Source organism: Nycticebus coucang, chromosome 13 (genome assembly GCF_027406575.1).
Source record: "Nycticebus coucang isolate mNycCou1 chromosome 13, mNycCou1.pri, whole genome shotgun sequence".
NCBI classification, from domain to species: domain Eukaryota; kingdom Metazoa; phylum Chordata; class Mammalia; order Primates; family Lorisidae; genus Nycticebus; species Nycticebus coucang.
The window spans coordinates 13302902-13322637 of record NC_069792.1 but is presented as its reverse complement, the minus strand read 5'-3'; the positions used below and the strand labels follow the sequence as shown (position 1 = coordinate 13322637).

Below are 19736 nucleotides of genomic sequence, written 5' to 3'. Positions count from 1 at the left end.
GGCTGAATAGTATTCCATCGTGGACATACACCAAATGTTCCTCATCCATTCTTCCTTGGATGGACATTTAGGTTTTTCCCATCTTTGCCATTGTGAATAATGCTTCAGTAAACATGCAAGTGCAGGTATGTCTTTGATGTATTGATTGCTTCTCATTTGGGTATATATTCAGCAGTGGGATTGCTGGATTGAACAGTCACTCTCATGTTAGGTTTTTTTTGAGATATCTCCATACTGTTTTCTATGGTGGCTGTGACGGTTTGTATTCCCACCAACAGTGGAATATGAACACTCTTGTCAACATCTGTTATTTTTTTTGTCTTTTCAATGATAGCTATTCTGACTGGGGTAAGATGATCTCTCATTGTGGTTGTAATTTGCATTTTCCTGATGATTAAGAATGTTGAGTATTTTTTCATATATCTGTTGGCCATTTGTAAGTCTTTTTTTGAGAAATGTTTATTGGTGTTCTTGGTCAACTGTTTAATAGGATTATTTCTTTTGTTCTTGTTGAGTTGTTTGAGTTCTTTTGTGTGTGTGTGTGTATGTGTGTGTGTGTGTGCGCACGTGTGCTCATGTGCATATCTTATTTATTTATTTTTTTACAAGAGTTGTCTCATGGGCTAGAGTGCCATGGCCTCAGCCTAGCGTACAGCAGCCTCAAATTTCTGGGCCGAGGCAATCCTCCAGCCTTAGCCTCCTGAATAGCTGGGACTACAGGTGCATGTCACAAAGCCTGGCTAATTTTTTCTATTTTTAGTAACAATGGGGTCTCTCTCTCTCTCTCTCTCAGGCTGGTCTTAGACTCCTCAGCTCAGACAAGATTACAGTCATTAGCTACCACACTGGCCTCTTTATATATTCTTGATACACATATTAGTCCCCTGTTATATGAATAGCTTACAAATATTTTCTCCCATTCAACAGATTGATTCTTCATTCTTTGAATTATTTCTTTTGCTGTGTAAAAGTGTTACTTGAGTATGTTGTTTAATTGCTACATATTTGTATAATATCCACAAGTTCTTCTTGGTATCAATATCTAGTTTCATTCCATTGTGGTCTGAGGGGATACTTGATAAGATTTTGATTTTTAAAAATTTGTTGAGACTTGTTTTGTGGCCTAACACAAAACTTGTTTTATGTTCTATGCTGGAGAATGTTTTATGTGCTGATGAAAAGCATGTATATTGTGTAGATGTTGGGTAGAATGTTCTGTAAATGTCAATTGTTGCATTTGATATAAAGTCCAATATAAATTCATTATTTCTCGGTTGATTTTCTTTTTAGATGATCTGTCTAACACTGAAGGAGGGTAGCTGAAGTCTTTCACTTACTATATTCTGATAAAAATCTAGGTGAGTACTATTCACTTTATAAATCTGGGTGCTTCAGTATCAGATTTATACATAGTTAAAATTTTTGTATACCTTTTCTGGGTTGATTCCTTTATCATTATATAATGATTCTCTGCTTTTTGTTTGTTTGTTTGTTTACTGTTCTTGATTTAAAGCCTGTTTTACCAGGTATAAGTAGTACAGCTATTCTTCCTCCTTTTTGTTTTTCATTTGTGTAGAATATATTTTCCATTCAGCTATTCTTCCTCCTTTTTGTTTTTCATTTGTGTAGAATATATTTTTCATTCTTTAATTTTAACTCTATACATCATTACTAGGAAGGCGAGTTTCTCGTAAACAGCATATATTTGAATCATTTTAAAAAATCCACTCAGCCTTCTATATCTCTTAAGTGGAGAACTTAATACATTTATGTTCGAGTTTAATATTCATATATAAGGCTTTGTTTCTGTCATATTGTTAATTGTTTTCTGATTGATTTCTGTATTCTTTGATCCTTTCTTTTCCTCTTATTGTTTGTCATCATGGTGTGGTAGATTTGGAGTACTGCTACTGGAATCACTTCTCTTGCTCCTTTGTATGATTCCTTTACCAAGGAGTTTAATATTGTGTGTGTTTTCCTGATGGTAAATGTTGTCCTTTTGCTTCTAGGTTTAGGACTCCCTTCAGTATTTCTTGTAAGACCAATCTCATGGTAATGAATTCCCTCAGTATTTGCTTGTTTGGTAAAGACTATTTATTTTTTCATTTATGAAAGATAATATTGCTGTATATACTATTCTTGGCTAAGAGGTTTTTTTTTTTTTTTTTTTTTGCTTTTTTTTTGTTTCTCTCTCTTTCTTTTAGCACTTTGAATATATTATCCCATTCTCTGGTGGCCTTTAAGGTTTCTTCTGAGGTGTTTGTTATTAGTCTGATGGGCTTTCCTTGATAGGTGACTAAATGCTTTTCTTTTGTTGTTTCTAAAATGTACTCTTTTATCTTTGACTTTGAACAGCTTGATTATAATGTGTTATGGAGAAGAAACTTTTTGCCTTGTATCTGCCTGGAGATCTTTGAGCCTTCTTATCTGAGTGTATAAATTTCCTGCTAGATTTGGGAAGTTTTTATCTATTATTTTGTTAAGTAAGTTTTCTAATCCTTTCTTTTTTTTTTTTTCACCAACAAATAACAAATTCAGTTGCTTTTTGTTGTCCCAAATATCATAAATGCTTTACTTATTCTTTATTCTTTTTGTTTGACTGGATTAATTAAAAAAAAAGTCATCAATTCCATCTGATTTACTCTGTTGTTGAAGATTTCAAATGTATTTTTTATTTCCTTTAAAAAATTCTTCAGTTCCAGAATTTCTATTTGGTTCTTAAGAAAAACCCCCAAAACTTTCTCTTTGGTAAATTTCTCATTCATGTCCTGGATTATTTTCCAATTTCTTTGTACTACTTTTCAGAATTCTTGTGTTTCTTAGTAAACTTCTTTAAAATCAATATTTTGAATTCTTATCTGGGATTTCAAAAATTCTTCTTGATTAATACCTATTGCTGAAGAATTATTGTGTTTCTTTGGAGGAGTCACGTTTCCTTGCTTTTTCATATTTCCTGTGTCCTTACATTGTTATCTGTGAATCTAGTGTAACAGCTGCTTCTCCCTATCTTTAAATTTACTTTTGTAGAGAAGAACTTTTTCTGAAGATACATCTATGATGTTGGTAAGGTAAGTATTTTGGTTCTAATTCTGGGTGCATGCAGCAGTGTCGTCTCTATGTAATTTATTTGGTTATAAGTAGCTTTAGTAGTAACTGTGGTTTATTGGTGGAGGCTATCATGAAGTTGTGCTTGAGATTGGAAAGACAGATAGCCCAGTCTTCAGGCCCCAGTGGTGGCAGTGTTGGGATGAGCATGCCTATTTTTGTGTTCCAGGGCAGTATACACTGGCATCTGTGTTGGCAGTTATTAGTGCGCTGATACTTCAGCCTCCAAGTAGCTTGCATGGATGGATGCTAGTAGTGGCAATGGTGGACTGGGTGGATGGGCATGTTCTCAGGTCACTGGGAAGCTGGTGTGGTGTGGACAATGGCAATATCATGATAAGATGAATCTTTGGGTCCTGAGCACTATGTGTTGATGTTGGCGCTGGCTGCAATGGGCTGGACATGCCAGTTGCCAGGCCCATAAGTGCTGTTGGCAGGTAAGTGCCAGCTGTGATATCAGGGGCTGGGAAATTTAGGCTCAATTTCAAGTCTCTAAGAAGCTGTTCTCAGGTACCCAAAGTGGTGGATTATGTTCGGCAATACCCAGGACCCAGGACTATGTCCTCTGTCTTGATGGGATGGGGTGAAGCCAGTCATACTGGGCAGGCTGGGCTAAGCCTTCCCAATGATAAGAACAAAGACCAGCCATGGTGTGTGGTATGTGGTGTGTGGTGTGTGGTGTGGGGTGATCCTCAGGCCCTTGGTAGAAGGCTTGAGAGAGAGGCAGTAGCTGCTGCACTGAGACACTGCCACTGGAGAGAGTGAGGTGATACTCAGTGGCCACTCCCTGGGCCAGTGGATGGTACTGGCCCCTTCAAGCTCCAGTCACAGAAGGGCTTTCCCCCACCCTGGCTACAATATCCCCCACCTAACTTGTGATCGGTAAGAATATGTGCCCTGCCTATGTCCCCATCTTAGATCCTGGCAGGGCTCACTTCCCATACCAGCTGCATATGCTCATGTCTTGCTCACTTTCTAATCTTGGCTGCAGAATCATTGCTAGATCACTCCTGAGTCTCAGCAGTGACAGGTAGAGTTTCCATAATGCCTCAGGACAGCAAGTAATTTGTCAGAGGCTAGGTTTGAAAATGGCACCTTGCCATAGCTGCTGCTGTAGCTACTGCTGTCTCAGAAAGGGTGTGAGGCCCAGTGTGGGCACCAGAGGAGTTCCACTCATATTTTCCTAGCTCCCTATGTTAGATTTAGGGACTGGGCAGGTCAAGAGGATTCTCCTGAAGCAAGAAGTGTATGATTTCACATCAGGGTCACTAGAAGTCTCTCCTTCACTCTCTCTCTACAGTGGCAAGTCTTTCTTGAATCCCAGCCCTTTTCAGCCATAGAAAATGCTTCTTTTTCCCTTGGTTTGGTGTCCCTTCCCTGTCACTTCTCCACTGAATTCTAGTGTTCCCTTTCAGGTAATGTACTTGAAGTATGACTGTCTATGTGTTGCTGTTACTTCTAAGTGGAGAAGGTAGAAATGAAATGCTTCTAGTCTAGTCAGCTGTCTTGAACTTCTTGCTTTTCTATTAGTCTTTTAATTTCTATGGAATCTATAATTATGTCTCTTCTTTACTGATATTGATTATTTCTATTGCATCTTTTTTGTCATTCTTGATCAATCTTACTATATGCTTATCAGTTTATTAATCTTTTCAAAGAAGAACTATGGTATCTCAGGTAAATTGTTCTTTGTATTTCTTCAGATGGAAGCTTATGTCATTTATTTTAACTTTTCCTTTTTCCTAATATCAATGTAAAGCTATATTTTTCCTCTAAATACTGCTTTGAATTCATTAAAAAATATGAATTTTCTTTGTTTATTATGTACTTCAAAATATTTAAAAAATTCCCTTAAATTTTTTTTGATTTGTGAATTACTTAAAACATGTGCCTTTTAAATTACAAATACTTTTGACTTTTCTAGATAGCTTACCACATGTTTGAAATTGCTGTGGAGTTTGTGGCTGGAGAATATTCTTTGTATTATTTCAGTCATTGGGCATTTATTGGAACTTTTTTATGGCCCAGAATACAATCTTGGTCATTGTTCCATATGCACTGGAGTGCAAAATATATTTTGTATTTTTAAGTGTAATGTCTTATATAAGTTGTTCAATAGTCTTGTTCAAATATTTTATTTCCACTGAATTGTGTCTAATTTTTCTATCAATAACCAAGAAAGGAGTGTTAAACTCTTCACCTACATTTGTGGATTTGACAATTTCTTCCTTTAAACTCTCCACTTATGTTATTGAATTTGTCAATTTCTTCTTTTAGTTTTGTCAATTTTTCCTTCGTGTGCTCTAAAATCATATAATTTGGTATAATTTAGAATTATTATGTCTACTTGATAATAAAACATTATATCATTATATATATATCATTATAAAACACTTTTCTTTATCTCTCTTCATAATCTTTACCATGAAGCTTACTTATTTTTCCTGATATGAATATGACCACAAAAGGCTGTCTTTTGATTGTGATGAACATAGCATATCTTGTTCATCTTTTTAATTTCAATGTGCATATGTATTTATAATTAAAGTGTATTTCACGTAAGTAGCATTGACTACTGTCTTTTTAAAAGTCCACTGTTTTAATCTCTCTCTTTAATTGAAGTGTTTAGTCTATTTACATTTTATAATTATTGATATGGTTGGAATCTTTCTTTCTTTCTTCTCTCTCTCTTTTTTTTTTTTTGAGACAGAGTCTTATTCTGTAACCCTAGGTATAGTGCCGTGATGTCACAGCTCACAACCACCTCAAATTTTTGGGCTCAAATAATCTTCTTACATCAGCCTCCCATGTAGCTGGACCTATAGGTGCCTGCCACAATACCTGGATAGTTTTTTTTTCTATTTTTAATAGAGATGGGGTCTTGCTTTCTCTGGCTGGTCTTGAGCTCCTGAGTTCAGGAGATCTGCCTGCCTCAGCCTTCCAGAGTGCTAGATTGCAAGAGTGAGTCACCGTGCTCAGCCTGACATGGTTGGATTCTAATCCACCATATTATTATTTGTTTTTCATGTGTATCATCTGCTTTGGTTTTTTACTGTTTGCTTTTGTTGTTCATATTATTTTCACTTATTTATTTATCTTATTTTACTCGTTACTCTGTGGCAGTGATTCTCAAATTTTCTGGCCTTAGTGCCTTTATCATAGTCTTAAAAGTTAATGAGAATCCAAAACAGCTTTGCCTTATTTAAATTACATCCATCAATATTTATCTTACAAGCAATTAAAATGACCTTTTAAAACACAAGAATATACCAGCACCCATAGCCCTCCTGCCTGTGGGACTGCTCGCTAATTTCAGGTAAGCCAGGGCTGCTTTCACTCCATGGGTGCATCCCAATACCAGAAGGGCTCTGTGGAGTACAAACTGACCATTCATAGGCCACATCTGTCATTGGAATGACACCTGAATTCATGGAGATGTTGTAGAAATTATTCTGACCCTAGTTTTCGGAGAAAGATTATTTCAGAATATAAATTCTGGGCAAAAATCAAGGTATAGGAAGGCTTCTATTAATCTATCTGAATGAGTACATCTAAGAAATGCCTTCACGAATTAGGAAAGAGAAGAGCTCTTATAAAGTTAGTATACAAACCTGCACACTTGCACAAGGATTTCTTACACAGTAGAGTTCTATTTGGCAGGGTGGCAGAGGTACTTGTGTTCGACAAGGGTCCTTAACTCTGCTACATTTTTCAGAATAGATTTTCTACAAACTGGAATGAAGGCTAAACTGTGGCTAATCAGAGAGATGTTACCAGTCTTGGAGGCAGTAAACAGAGAGACCAACAGAAAATCTTTAGGATGCTGCTTTTGAAGCCATCTATCTTTTTAATGGCCTGGATTACTCGATTGACTGCTTAATGCCATTTGGATGGATAATAAAAGGAGTAACCAGGACTGCTACATCCATTCTTTTAACATTGCTCCCAAAGAAATGAGGAAAAAAAATCCTTGTTGTGCACATTGATGTGAGAAAAGGAGTTACAAAATGCATTTCACAAGGATGACCTTGAGTGGTGTAGGAAATCAGACTTGTATGGAACAGGTGACAGCTGGTATTTATGTATTTTTTTTTTTTTTTGTAGAGACAGAGTTTCACTTTACCGCCCTCAGTAGAGTGCCATGGCGTCACACAGCTCACAGCAACCTCCAGCTCTTGGGCTTACATGATTCTCTTGCCTCAGCCCCCGGAGTAGCTGGGACTACAGGCGCCCGCCACAACGCCCAGCTATTTTTTTGTTGCAGTTTGGCCGGGGCTGGGTTTGAACCCACCACCCTCGGTATATGGGGCCGGCGCCCTACTCACTGAGCCACAGGCGCCGCCAGTATTTATGTATTTTTGATCACTTCAAAGAGTTGTTTTGAAGGTTACCTGAGTTACCATGTATCATGTGCATAAATCGTGCAAAGCGGCCAATAAACATCGACCACTATCATCATTGGCAAAGCTGGTTCTATTATTGTATTTCACAGTGACTCAGTGTGGTCAAATGGTTTGCCTAAGGGCCCACAGTTAATAATGCTAAAGATAAGATTAGAACTAAAGACTTATGATTCAAAATTCAATCTTGTATCAATACATTGTGATGCCCCTTCCATAAGAGAAGTTATCTCTGGTCTAATTTATTCCAAATCAGTATTGATTTGTAAATTTTATAAGTTTTAAAACTCTCTCTATATAAATTTCCACCTAGTGAAATAAAAGGTACTGTTGAAAAACACCATTGAAATCACAATATACAAAATGCTGTAGGCTGAAAATACATTGTGACTAACTTATTCATGGTTATTTTTATTCATAAGATTTTTACTTTACCATCACTTATTTTCATTATCTTCCTTTACAGAAAATAACTGGATGTTGATTTAAGTTCCTTTTTTTAATCTTAGAAATTACTGGTGAAATTTGATCAATAGCACAATTATTTAAGATAGATGTTAGTACATACATATGGAACTCAATATTGGGAATGTCATTTCTGGCTCCCAAATACATTTGCCAATGTAAGAAAGTGATGCCAAGTTTAATTATAGTTGTTATTGTATATAAAAAAAAGAGTAATCAGTTCTGAAGCTTCTGGTAAAAATCCTTCAGGGATTTTTGCAGCTTGGCCAAATCAAATATACTTTGTTATCATAGAACCAAATAATTCTGAAAGTATCCATGCTAGTCAAGGCAGATTTTCTAAGAGTTTAACCACAAATACATTACTTAGAAAATTAGAGATTGTCATAAAACAATGAACTAAGTTAGCACAAATTATTCTTGATAATGAGAAGTCTATAAAAATAATGATGGACTTCTCATACTTCTTGTAATTATACAGTTAAATTTCTTTACTACAGCAAAAACTGTGCTAGTTTATAAGAAGACTCTTTAAGAAACACCTCTAGACATTTAACCCATGTTCCTCATAAAGTTGGGTAGCAGACCTTATGCAGGAAGCTTAAACAATGATGTGCTCTGCTGACAGCTCTAGACAAAGAAATGATACTGCATTAACACAATCGTTTCTATGTGACTGGGATCTGAAAACAAGAATCACTACACTGATGCATTTGTTTGTTAGTAAATGTGTGTTCCACCTACCTATTTTCATTCTTTGTCAAACTTCTTTTTTTTGCAATTAATATTCCAGCAAAGATAGCAACTTGCCATTCAGGTTTGTTACCTTGTATGTTAGACTATTTTCTTTTCCTACTTTAAATACAAGCATGTTCAAAACCATTTTTCACTTAACATTTGGGTCTCTGTGACATTATATCTTTTTAAAATGGACATGAGTATACCCTGGAAACCAAGTCCCACTTCAGCATCACAAGAAGAACCATAAGGCAATAATGATTTTGAAGTTCCATTGTATTAACACACCCCGAGATCATTCTTTCCTGAAAGGCACCTGAACGCCATTTGACTGATACTGCATTACTGTACTTACATATATAACAATAACGTATAGTCCCAGTTATTTACAAACGTACTCTGTTTAAAGTGTACTTTAAAAGCATGATCGACTCACCTTAGAGAGCCCACCTACTTCCAAATAAAAGCAGATAATGAACACATTCCAGGTGACCCAGAGGGCAGTCCATACTGTATACTAGACAGAAAGAGGAGGGGAGAAAGAGGACAGTGAGAAGATGCAAAGTATATACACTAAAGTAGATCAATATAAAATGTCAATAAGCCTGCCCGTCTTCTGGAAAGAGACTGGGAACGCCCAGAAAAGAGTTCTCCCCTAAGGGCTCTGGAAATTAAAAATCCAATAGTTTCTACTGCTTTCAGTAGACACCAATAAAGCGAGATTTACTTTTAAAGTGCTTTGCTAGCTTGTAGTTACCAGTTTAATCCAAGTGCTGTTTGGATTTCTGTTTTCTGTGTATTATCTGTTGCAGGGAACACAATCATGCAAATTTTCTGTGAGCGAACCACCTATCATTTTTAAGTTATAATAGAAAACTGTCTAAGGTTTAGGACTGTTAGTCAAGTCCAGCATTTCTATATTCCTAAATGAAGAGCATGCTTGAAAATAAATGTGTGGAGTAGAATTAACAAACTTTCATCACCTGGATTATTTTATTAAGAGGACAGTGTATGCCTCCAATATAATTATGTAATAACATTACAGTTACATAACTTAGTTTTTAAAAACACAGAATTTAAAAAACAGGATTAAGAATAAGCAAATGAACAATAGATTTCCATAATAATACCCTCCAATCACCTCCAATATAGTCTAAACCTATGGGTTTAGTGATTAATTGGTTTCATATATTAGAGAATATCTTCCCCTTGAACATAAGTCAATATTAATTAATGTTGCCCTACATTGAGACTCATCATGCCCAGCAAGTCTGGGCTTATCTCAGTCAGTCACTTCCTTGTGCAGACAAAGAAATGGAGTCCCAGACAACTGACATACCAAACAGTGCCATGACGGAAGGCAGTTCTCACCCTAGCATACAATGAACACATCAAATACAATGGTTTCCCCATTCACTTTATCAGTCGCCAAAATCTATGAAATCTTAACTTCTTAAATAGGCACACTAATTAAATTATTGCTTTTTATCAGTGATTCCAATTGTTGCATGCTGTTTTCAAATCAAAATATTGACATCCTTTCCTTAGCTTATTCTATGCTGTGTCCTATATTAGAATTATGAATTTAAAACTGTACAAAATAGCCATGTTACCTATTAGAAATGTTATCAGAAGCTTGTAATTATTTGTAAAATTCCATTTACATTTTGTGTCATTCTGTCCTTTAAGGGCTTCACAATAAACTCACCTAGTTGTGCAGTCCTGTTATTAGTAACATTGGATGTCCCACTGAGCATGACTTTCATTTTTTGTTTTTAAGCATCACTGTTTTTGAGAGAGGTTTTGGTTTGTTTTTTTTCTGTGCACTTAGTTTTTAAAAATATGCTAAATATCCTAAAACACACTTTTCTGAACGATAAAATGTTCCCATGCATATTGACAATAGTTAGCCTTCATCCCTTTTTTTGAGACAGACTCTCACTATATTGCCCTCCATGGAGTGCAGTGGTGTCACAGCTCACAGCAAGCTCAAACTCTTGGGCTTAAGTGATTCTCTTGCCTCAGCTTCCCAAGTAGCTGGGACTACAGGCATCTGTAACAATGCCCAGTTTTTATTTGTTGTAGTTGTCATTGTTGTTTTTTGCAGGCACAGGCCAGGTTCTAACCTGCCAGCTCCTGAGTATGTGGCCAGTGCCCTAACTGCTGAGCTACAGCACAGAGCCAGCCTTCATCCTTAACATGCTCTTTTAGCAAGTCACAATAACTACCACAAATCTGAAGCTCTTGCTAATAAGATGGCATCTAGTGTCTGATATTTTCCATTCTAAATAAATCTAATTAAAAGTATAATGGAAGGCGAGAGAGCAATGTTGACCCAAGTTGTGAGAAAAAAAGACAGTGACAAAGGTTAAGGAAAAACTAAGATAAGAAAATGGACTAAATTATTACAAAACAATATGATAGGGCTTAACAATTAGAACTCAATGCTAAATCCACAAATATTCTTTCTGTCAATCAATTCACAGTAATAAAAATGCATAATAAAACAAATCAGTTTAAGAATCATTTATTCTTTTTATTTTATTTTATTTTATTTTTTATTGTTGGGGATTCATTGAGGGTACAATAAGCCAGGTTACACTGATTGCAATTGTTAGGTAAAGTCCCTCTTGCAATCATGTCTTGCCCCCATAAAGTGTGACACACACCAAGGCCCCACCCCCCTCCCTCCGTCCCTCTTTCAGAATCATTTATTCTTAATTGAGGTGTTTTCAGGGTCTCTCACACCTGGTACCACTACACTGATGCTAGTTCTAAAGTTTCAAAGATAAAATCACGGAGCGAAGTAAATTCCAACTGTCAGTTCCTGCGTTTTAAATAGCAACAGGGATTATTACTTTGGTGCTTTCTGTGTTTCTGGGGCTGTGGTAAGTGCTTGACATAGATCATGTCATTTAGTCACCACCCCAGAACTGAGGTAGAGAGGTAACCACTTAATCACATATTTAGTGTCAGAATTAGGATTTGAAATCTGACATTTTGACTTCAGAGCTGGGATGCTTAAGCATTACATTATAGGCTTTATTTTTAAAGATCTTAGAAAAAGGACTACAGATTAATTGCAAATTAACCCTTCACCAATTTAGCAGTTTGTCAAATGATCAATGCACCAAATCACCAATGGAACAAAAATTATTTTATTGATATGTATCCTATAACTCACAAAGAACACTGTCTTTCATATTTTGTAATTCATGTGACATTCATGATATGAACATCATGAGGCATTTGCTAGCTTGTTTTAGTAACACTGTAGAGTTTCTTCTAGGTTCTTTGTATTAGAAGTTTCTTCTAATGGATTTGTATTTGTTGAGAACAAAGAATATTTGTATTATTGAATTTTGGCTTTTTATGAGATGTAAACTATACACATTAATATGTACTTAAACAGAAGTCAGATCATATACATACAGAAAAACAGACATCTAATGATACGAACACATGTATGCAAACTGAACTAGGAAGGATTAGGACAGCTATGGCCTAAGAGACTGGCTATCCTCCCTGCTTTCTTTGTGAAGCGGGTTATTGTAATGATAATTCAATTGAAGCAAAATTTTAAAAAGAGATAAGACTCTCCATATTCTTAGCAAATACCTTTCTGTTATTATACAGCACATCTATGTGCTCACACATCCAGATAGATTAGATATATGTGCAGTAAAGAAGACTTAATGTCTCAGTGTAAGGTAAAAAAATCACTGTGCAGAATCTGTCTCCTACTTTGCTTATGTTCAGCGTAGACACCGTATATCCTAATTCACGTAGACAAGAACCGTAATGATGAAAAAAGAATTTCTGTACATTCGTTGTGGCTTCCTAAATATTTCCTAGTTTTATAAGGCTATTTCAGCACTTTTTAATTAAAATGAACTTTGGAAGTCTTCCAGTCTATTTCTTCCCCATTGAGCAATCAGTCTACAATATGCATTATGTTTACTTTCTGAGCTTGCCTATTTTCCAACTAGAAGAAAGGCCATTAGTTCATTTATCCATTCTTCACATTCGAATCAATCTGTTATAGTATTAGGCACAATATGCTAGGCTTATAATAAAAATAGAGGCTACGTTTCCAGTTCATCCATTGTTGTGACGTTTTCCGGAGTTTAGTGTTCATGTCTGGAGGAATTTTAAGAGCAACCCATGATCCCTACCTTTTTTTTTTTTTTTCTAGTTCAATATCTTTTTTTTATTATTATTAAATCATAGCTGTGTACATTAATGCAATCATGGGGTACAATGTGCTGGTTTTAGATACCATTTGAAATGTTTTCATCACACTGGTTAACATAGCCTTCATGGCATTTTCTTAGTTATTGTGTTAAGACATTTATATTCTACACCTAGTAAATTTTAATGTAACCCCCCCTTCCCCCAAAAAACAAGTCAAAAAAACAAACAAACCAAAAACCAAAACCAGAATGAAGGGGGACAAAAAGACACTGTGATTTCAATCATTTGCCAAGGGTTACCCTTTGTTAAGCCATGGTAAGCAAGTCACATGTATTAATTAATTCTTAAAAATGGTCTATGGCTCAGCTTTTTCCAAATGAGATAACTATGGCAGAAAGATAGCAAATATAATACTCCAAAGGCTTCACAGCCAATAATTGCTAGAGAAGGATTTAAATCTCCTACCAAATGAATCAAAACCTCACAGTCTTAACTTCATGCTGACCAGTAGCCCAGAGATGAGATTCATGATGGCATAGTAGGGAAAATTTCCTATCTAACAATTCAAATTAAAACAAGTTGTTTTTCTTTGCACATGAGGATTTTCTATAGACCTAGCATATTTACTTAGCATTTTTTTTTTAATTTTTAAAGGCAGCTTTAAGTCAATTATAATTCCAAAGTTGATTTCATTTTTTGGAATGTTAAATAAAGTTGTTCATTTAACTGCATTTAAATTAGCTTAAATCTGCTTAATTAAAAAATTACTCATGAAATAATAAAGATTAAAATAGTTCTAGGAAATAATTTTATTTTGGAAATTGTAAGTAAAATTTAAAAACTTAAAAAATTTTAAATTTAAATTTAAAATAGTCCCAGCGAAGAATCTTATTTTGGAAATTGTAAGTAAAATTTTAAATATTTTAAAATATTTAACCTAGGGGTGAATGGATAGAACACAAATGATTCTGTAATAATACTTCATAATTGTTAAAATGATTTCAAAGCTTCATAATTTCCATAGCCAAAGAAGCGCAAAAGGTGCATTCAACTCCCAAGACTGAACCTGACATTTCCTTATGTGTATGTTCTACCTTGTACCTTAGCTAAAATAATTTTAATCAGTAAAGGAATATTATAGGATTCATTCAAATGAATGAATGAATGAATGAATGAGGTACAGAGATGGTAAGTTGTGCCTTATCAGTGTGATGGCATCTGAAGGGGAATTATTGCTTTCTAATTCTGTGATTTGGATGAATTCTTCTAATAATCTGTGCCGAGAGCCCTCTTCAATTCCCCTGGCAGGAGCCACGTTATATTTCTTAGAAAGAAGTAAGTCAGTAAGTCTTGAGGAGCACGTCGTCTAATGGCAGGTGCAGACAGCACAGCATATACTGTTTTGTTTTGTCATGTTATTCCTCAACTAAGTTCAGACAGCTAACTGAGGCAGAAAGGCCATTTCCTCTTCCTCAACTATTGTTGACATGTTCTAAGAAATCACCATGCATTCCATCCTGTAAAATCATTTCATGTAGTAATCTGTAATTCAATTACGATTTTTTTCAATCAGGTATTCTCCAGTGGTCTGTACATATAGGGACACACCTGGAATACAGCACATTCCCTCCTGCCAGGAATACACTGTTCAATGGGGTGAGACAGGGAAGCAATAAAGACAACCAGGAAGGGTGGTTGGGCAGAAATTTCCAGAACCTATGGCAGTGGAGAGGAAGAGGCATTTCTGCTGCAAAGGGTAATCAGGTAAGGCTTTTAAAAACAATTTTTGTATTCAAAATATACAAATGTTTTTGTTGCATGGACAGCTTTTGTAGTGCTCGCGTCACATCTGTAGGCATGCCCATCATGTGAGTAGGGTTCACTGTACCTGCTTTTTTGATCCTCCCCTGTCCTTCCTTCCTCCTGCTTGATTTCCAATGACTTTTATTTTCCTCCGTGCACTTGTGTGCCCATCAGTTACTTACGATTTATTACAGAGTATATGTGGTGTTTGTTCTTCCATTCTTGAGGTACTTCATTTAAGACATTGGTCCCCAGTTCTGTCCAAACTGCTATGAAAGGCACTACCTCATCCTTTTTTATAGCTGAGTAGTACTCCATGGCGTACATATACCACGTCAATCCACTCATGAATTGATGGACACTTGAGTCGATGCCACATATTTGCAGTTGTGAGTTGTGCTGCAATAAACATTTGAGTGCAGGTCTTTCTGATAAAATTACTTCTTTTCCTATGGGTGGCTACCCAGCACTGGGATTGCTGGATTGAATGGTAGGCCGGCTCTGAGAAATATCCATACCATTTTCCACAGGGATTGTACTAATTGCAGTCCTGCCAAGAGTTCCTTCTCCTCTGCATCCGTGCTAGCATCCATTGCTTTGGCCATTGCTATTTTAATTAATTAATTAATTAGTTTGGAGACAGAGCCTCAAGTTGTCACCCTGGGTAGAGTGCTGTGGCATAACAGCTCACAGCAACCTGCAACTCCTGGGCTTAAGTGATTCTCTTGCCTCAGCCTCCTGAGTAGCTGGGACTACAGGCGCCGGCCACAACGCCTGGCCATTTTTTGGTTGTAATTGTCATTGTTGTTTGGCAGGCCCCAGGCTGGATTCGAACCTGCCAGCTCTGGTGTATGCGGCTGGTGCCTTAGCTGCTTGAGCCACAGGCGCTGAGCCATGGACGTTTTATTTCTTTTTTATATTTATTTATTTTTATTAAACCATAGCTGTGTACATTAGTATGATCGTGGGGCACCATACACTTGGTTCATAGATCGTTTGACACATTTTCATCACATTAGTTAACATAGCTTTTGTAGCATTTTCTTAGTTATTTTGCTAAGACCTTTACATTCCACGTTTACTAGGATTCAAAATTCTAACATGGGTAAGGTGATATCTCATCGTGGTTTTAATTGGCATTTCCCTGATGATTGGTGACATTGAGTATTTTTTTAATTTGTTTGTTTTGGCCATTTGTCTATTTTCTTTTGAAAAATCTTCTGTCCATGTCTTTTGTTCACTTTTTAATGGTTTGTTTTATTCTTGGATGGGGTCCAGTTTCCCGGTGGATGTGTCAGTTACAGGCATCTTTAGTGTGGGGGTTTTCTCCATTGCCAGTTGTTTGTAAGTTACATGTGTGAGGAAACTCCTTGTTTCTTGTGGCTGAGGGAAGATGGAGGTATTTGAAATCCTTTCTCTTTCTCCAGCCCTGTAGTCTTCATTAACGGCATGAATTACCATGGATGTCCAGTTTAATCTCTGAGAGTAGATGGTGCTTGTGGGTAAGAATCAATCACACCCAGTATAATTGAGTCAGTATATGGGGTTAAGGGCTGTACGATTTGTCCTCCCTGCCATAGGTGGCTCTTGCCAGAAGGTACCTGCAGTGTTGTTTGTTTTGGAACATGTGACCAGCTCTAGCCCCTCAGAAAATGCACTTGAATGCCCTGGTGGTGCCTGAGACCCTGGAGCTCCCAGGGGAGTCTTTATTCTCTGCCACAGCCATGGTGGGTGTGAAACTGGGGGCAGAGTTGGGTGAGCCTGACCTCAGCATCAACAAAAGCTGATAAAGTAGCTGTCTTGGTAGGGGACAAGAGTCAGCTCCCAGGCTGCTGAGGAAGCCACCAGGGAGGGGCTGAAGTGGCCCCACCCAGCCAGAAAATCTGCTTGGGGGTCAAGAGCCATCTGAGATTCACAGCCTGGCTGTCAGGAGTGGGTTTTGTTCTTCTCACCCTACTCTGCCCTACAGCTTCCCTCCAGCATCTGATAAAAGACAGGAGTTCAGCTGAGTTGCCCCATGATGGTCTTTCAGGCTGGGGGCTTCCCTGTCCAGGATCCTGTCTGGGCTAAGAGCACGGCTTCCCTGTAGGTGTAAGGGTGCTCTGTGAGTGTGCTGCGGCCAGGACCCACACTGCATTCTCTTTTCAGAGAGAGTGAGGTGTCCCTTGCCTCCCGAGATTAGTATAGTCGTCTCCCCCTCCATGCCCTTGAGCAACATGATCTAGTCCTGAGGGCAAAGGATTTGGCCTGTGGGCCTTCCCTGTCCCCCAAGTTCAATTCCTGATCATGCCAGAGAGAAGCGTGTTTACTCCGAGTTGCTCATGGAGTGTGGTAATGGGTTTGGTGTCTCCCTGCTTTGGGATCTGCCCTGCTGTGCTGGAGCAACTGGCGAGCAGAATCTGGGAGGGCCAGAGGTCAGGGGGCTCACAGACCAAGCTCCCCTCGGTCTCCTGCAGGTCCTTAAGACGAAAGGTGTGAATCCCACTCTCTGTGGAAGCCTCCTAGGTGGGGAAAGAGCAGCTCCTGAATGCCCCAGCTCAACTGTACCTTTTGGAAGCAGTGGGGAGGGGAGGAAAAGCATATGAATGCAGGGAAGCTAGAACTCTGGTCATCTCTGTCCCCTTCTAGGAGGCAGAGGGCACCATATGTCCAAGTTCTGGGATCCCACAGACCCCCAGGGACTCACCAGCTCCTATGGCTCCCACAATCTGGGCTGGAGTTGGGAAGTATGTATTTGTGTGGTAATGAGTGAGACAAAAACTTATGGGCAGAACCTCCTTGGGGAGAACAAAGGTGAAGAGTGGGTGGGAACTCAATGTGGTGCCTGCCTTCTCAGCCTGTGCCTGTGGTGATTAGAAGCAACCCTGAGGGGGCTGGCAGCCTGGTCCTTTGCCCCCATAAGCTGTCAGTTTACTAGTGGCAGCAGCCCTTCGGCTCATGAAGGCAGACCCTCCAGGGTCTCATGCACCACCAGGCTCTCTGGAGCGCTTTTTCTGAGGGGCTAGAGCCGGTCACAGGTTCCAGCATTTCAGAAACCTACTGACTTCCAGAGGTATAAGAAAGAGGGAGACAGAACCCCCCCACCCCACACGTTCCCAGCCTCATGTGGGTTGATCTCTGTGGATACCTTGTTCCTTGTTCTGCTCTGCAACTTCTTTCCATGGCATCTCTAGGAGGTTCTGGCACTTTCTCCTCAGAATTACACCCAATTTATGTTTTTTGTTTGTGCATCAAAAACTTTTCCTTCTTTCTGATATGATTTGGCAGCCCATGTCTCTGGTCAGCCATCTTGGAAATCCTCCAGGTAAGGTTTTTAAAAGGTGACAATTTACTTTTGCGGCAACAAGAGTGGAAATGGAGGCCATTATCCTATGTGAAGTAACTTAGGAAAAAGATAAACCACCTGTTCTCACTTGTGAGAGCTAATCTATAGCTACAGATGGCCACACAAAGTGACATAATGGACACTGGAGACTCAAAAAGGGAGAGGTTGGGAGGGAGACTAGGGCTGAAAAGTTACCTTTTATGTACAATGTACACTATTGGGTGGTGAGTACAGTGAAAGCCCAGACTTCAGCACTAAACAATGTATACATGCAACAAAACTGCATTTGTATCCCCTAAATCTTTTGACGTTTCAAGAAACAGAGACAATTTGGGATTATTAAGACTTCACTGAGAGGATAAGAAGATCAGGGAATTCCAGGAGAAGGTGCAGTCTGTGCAAACTGGGGTGGCAAGAACAGCGTGGTATTTGGAAAATCCAAATCATTCAGCATGCCTGTGAAGGAGCTAAGGAAATTTTGCCCCAAAATATGACTCCTTGCTATAAAGAATATCTCTAATTAAAGGCCATTCATGATCAGTAAGTATTGAAGGAGGCCTTTCCTCCATCTACATAAAACCTGGGCAACCAGATTGGGAACCAAAAGGGGCTGCTCACATTCTTTTACATGCTAATAGACCTGGCTCCAAAGTCCCAGAAGCACAATACCTGTTTCTCAGGTTGATTTACAAATCAATCTGTTTCCTCCCATACCCTCCCCGCCGCGCCCAGCAACCAATAGCTGTACCTATACTTTCCACATTCTCCCCACTCACTTCCAGAAGGCATCTGTAAAGGTCTCTGACCATCACTGAGACTTTGGGTAATCATTCTTGTGGTTCCACCCATGCTCATGGTGTTTGGAAATAAACCTTTCTCTTATTAATCTACTGTAATTGTAATTGTGAGTTGATCTTTCAGTGAACCAGCCAGGGGAAAAGCAGCTTTTGCCAGGATCCCTACAGCTGGCATGAGGTAGGTGCATGGGGAGTGCAAAGGTACAGGGGAGAGAAATACAGGAGTGATTTTGTACCCTTTGATTTACACTCTGAGGATTCTGTAAGTTTGCCTATAGACATTGGAGAACTTGCTCCTCATGGTCCTTCACATGAGCCATTTTCATAAAGTGATTAATCCTTTAAATTCAATGGTGATGAACCCTGTTTGTTGTCAGAAACAGTAGTGACTTATCATCTGTGTTTTTGCAAAAGTAGATTGTGAGCTGTGTTGAACTGTTGTGGTGCATAGATGTATTTTATTAATCTCTGGGTAAGCACTTAGCACATATCTGGTGCTCCAAAATGTTTGTTGGTTTGAAATGAATTAAATTTAATTAGCCTATGTTGGAGACTATTTCAGGCAATAAAGGATGCCACTACTAAAAAAAATAGTAGATGTGATTTTGAGAGAAAATCTCTTGCATTCAAGACGCTCTTTCCCAGGTCAGGGCAAAGTCGGTCTGGATGCCTGCTCCAGAGTGACTTTCCCTGCTGTCTCAAAGTTGGTGCTTCTTGAGACACACCTTGATACATGTGACAATGCCACTGCTTATTTTCAGTTTTTTATACCAGAATTAATTCCAGACCACCAGTTATAGCTTCAGAATATATTCATGAAAACAACTTCAGGATAAATGCCTTTTGTGTGACAATTAATGAATAAATAACCACCTTACCATATAACATGACAATAGTCCCATTAAAAGC

At 38.1% G+C, this 19736-nt stretch overlaps 1 protein-coding gene across 2 annotated transcripts in view; it reads right to left on the bottom strand.

The window, feature by feature from the left end:
• Nucleotides 1–19736, bottom strand: part of NKAIN3 (sodium/potassium transporting ATPase interacting 3) — a 650435-nt gene that overhangs the window by 307441 nt on the left and 323258 nt on the right. For both annotated transcript variants that reach the window (XM_053559475.1, XM_053559476.1), the window contains exon 3: nucleotides 9145–9225. In XM_053559475.1, the coding sequence (XP_053415450.1) occupies nucleotides 9145–9225 (81 nt within the window). The remainder of the gene's footprint in view (nucleotides 1–9144; nucleotides 9226–19736) is intronic.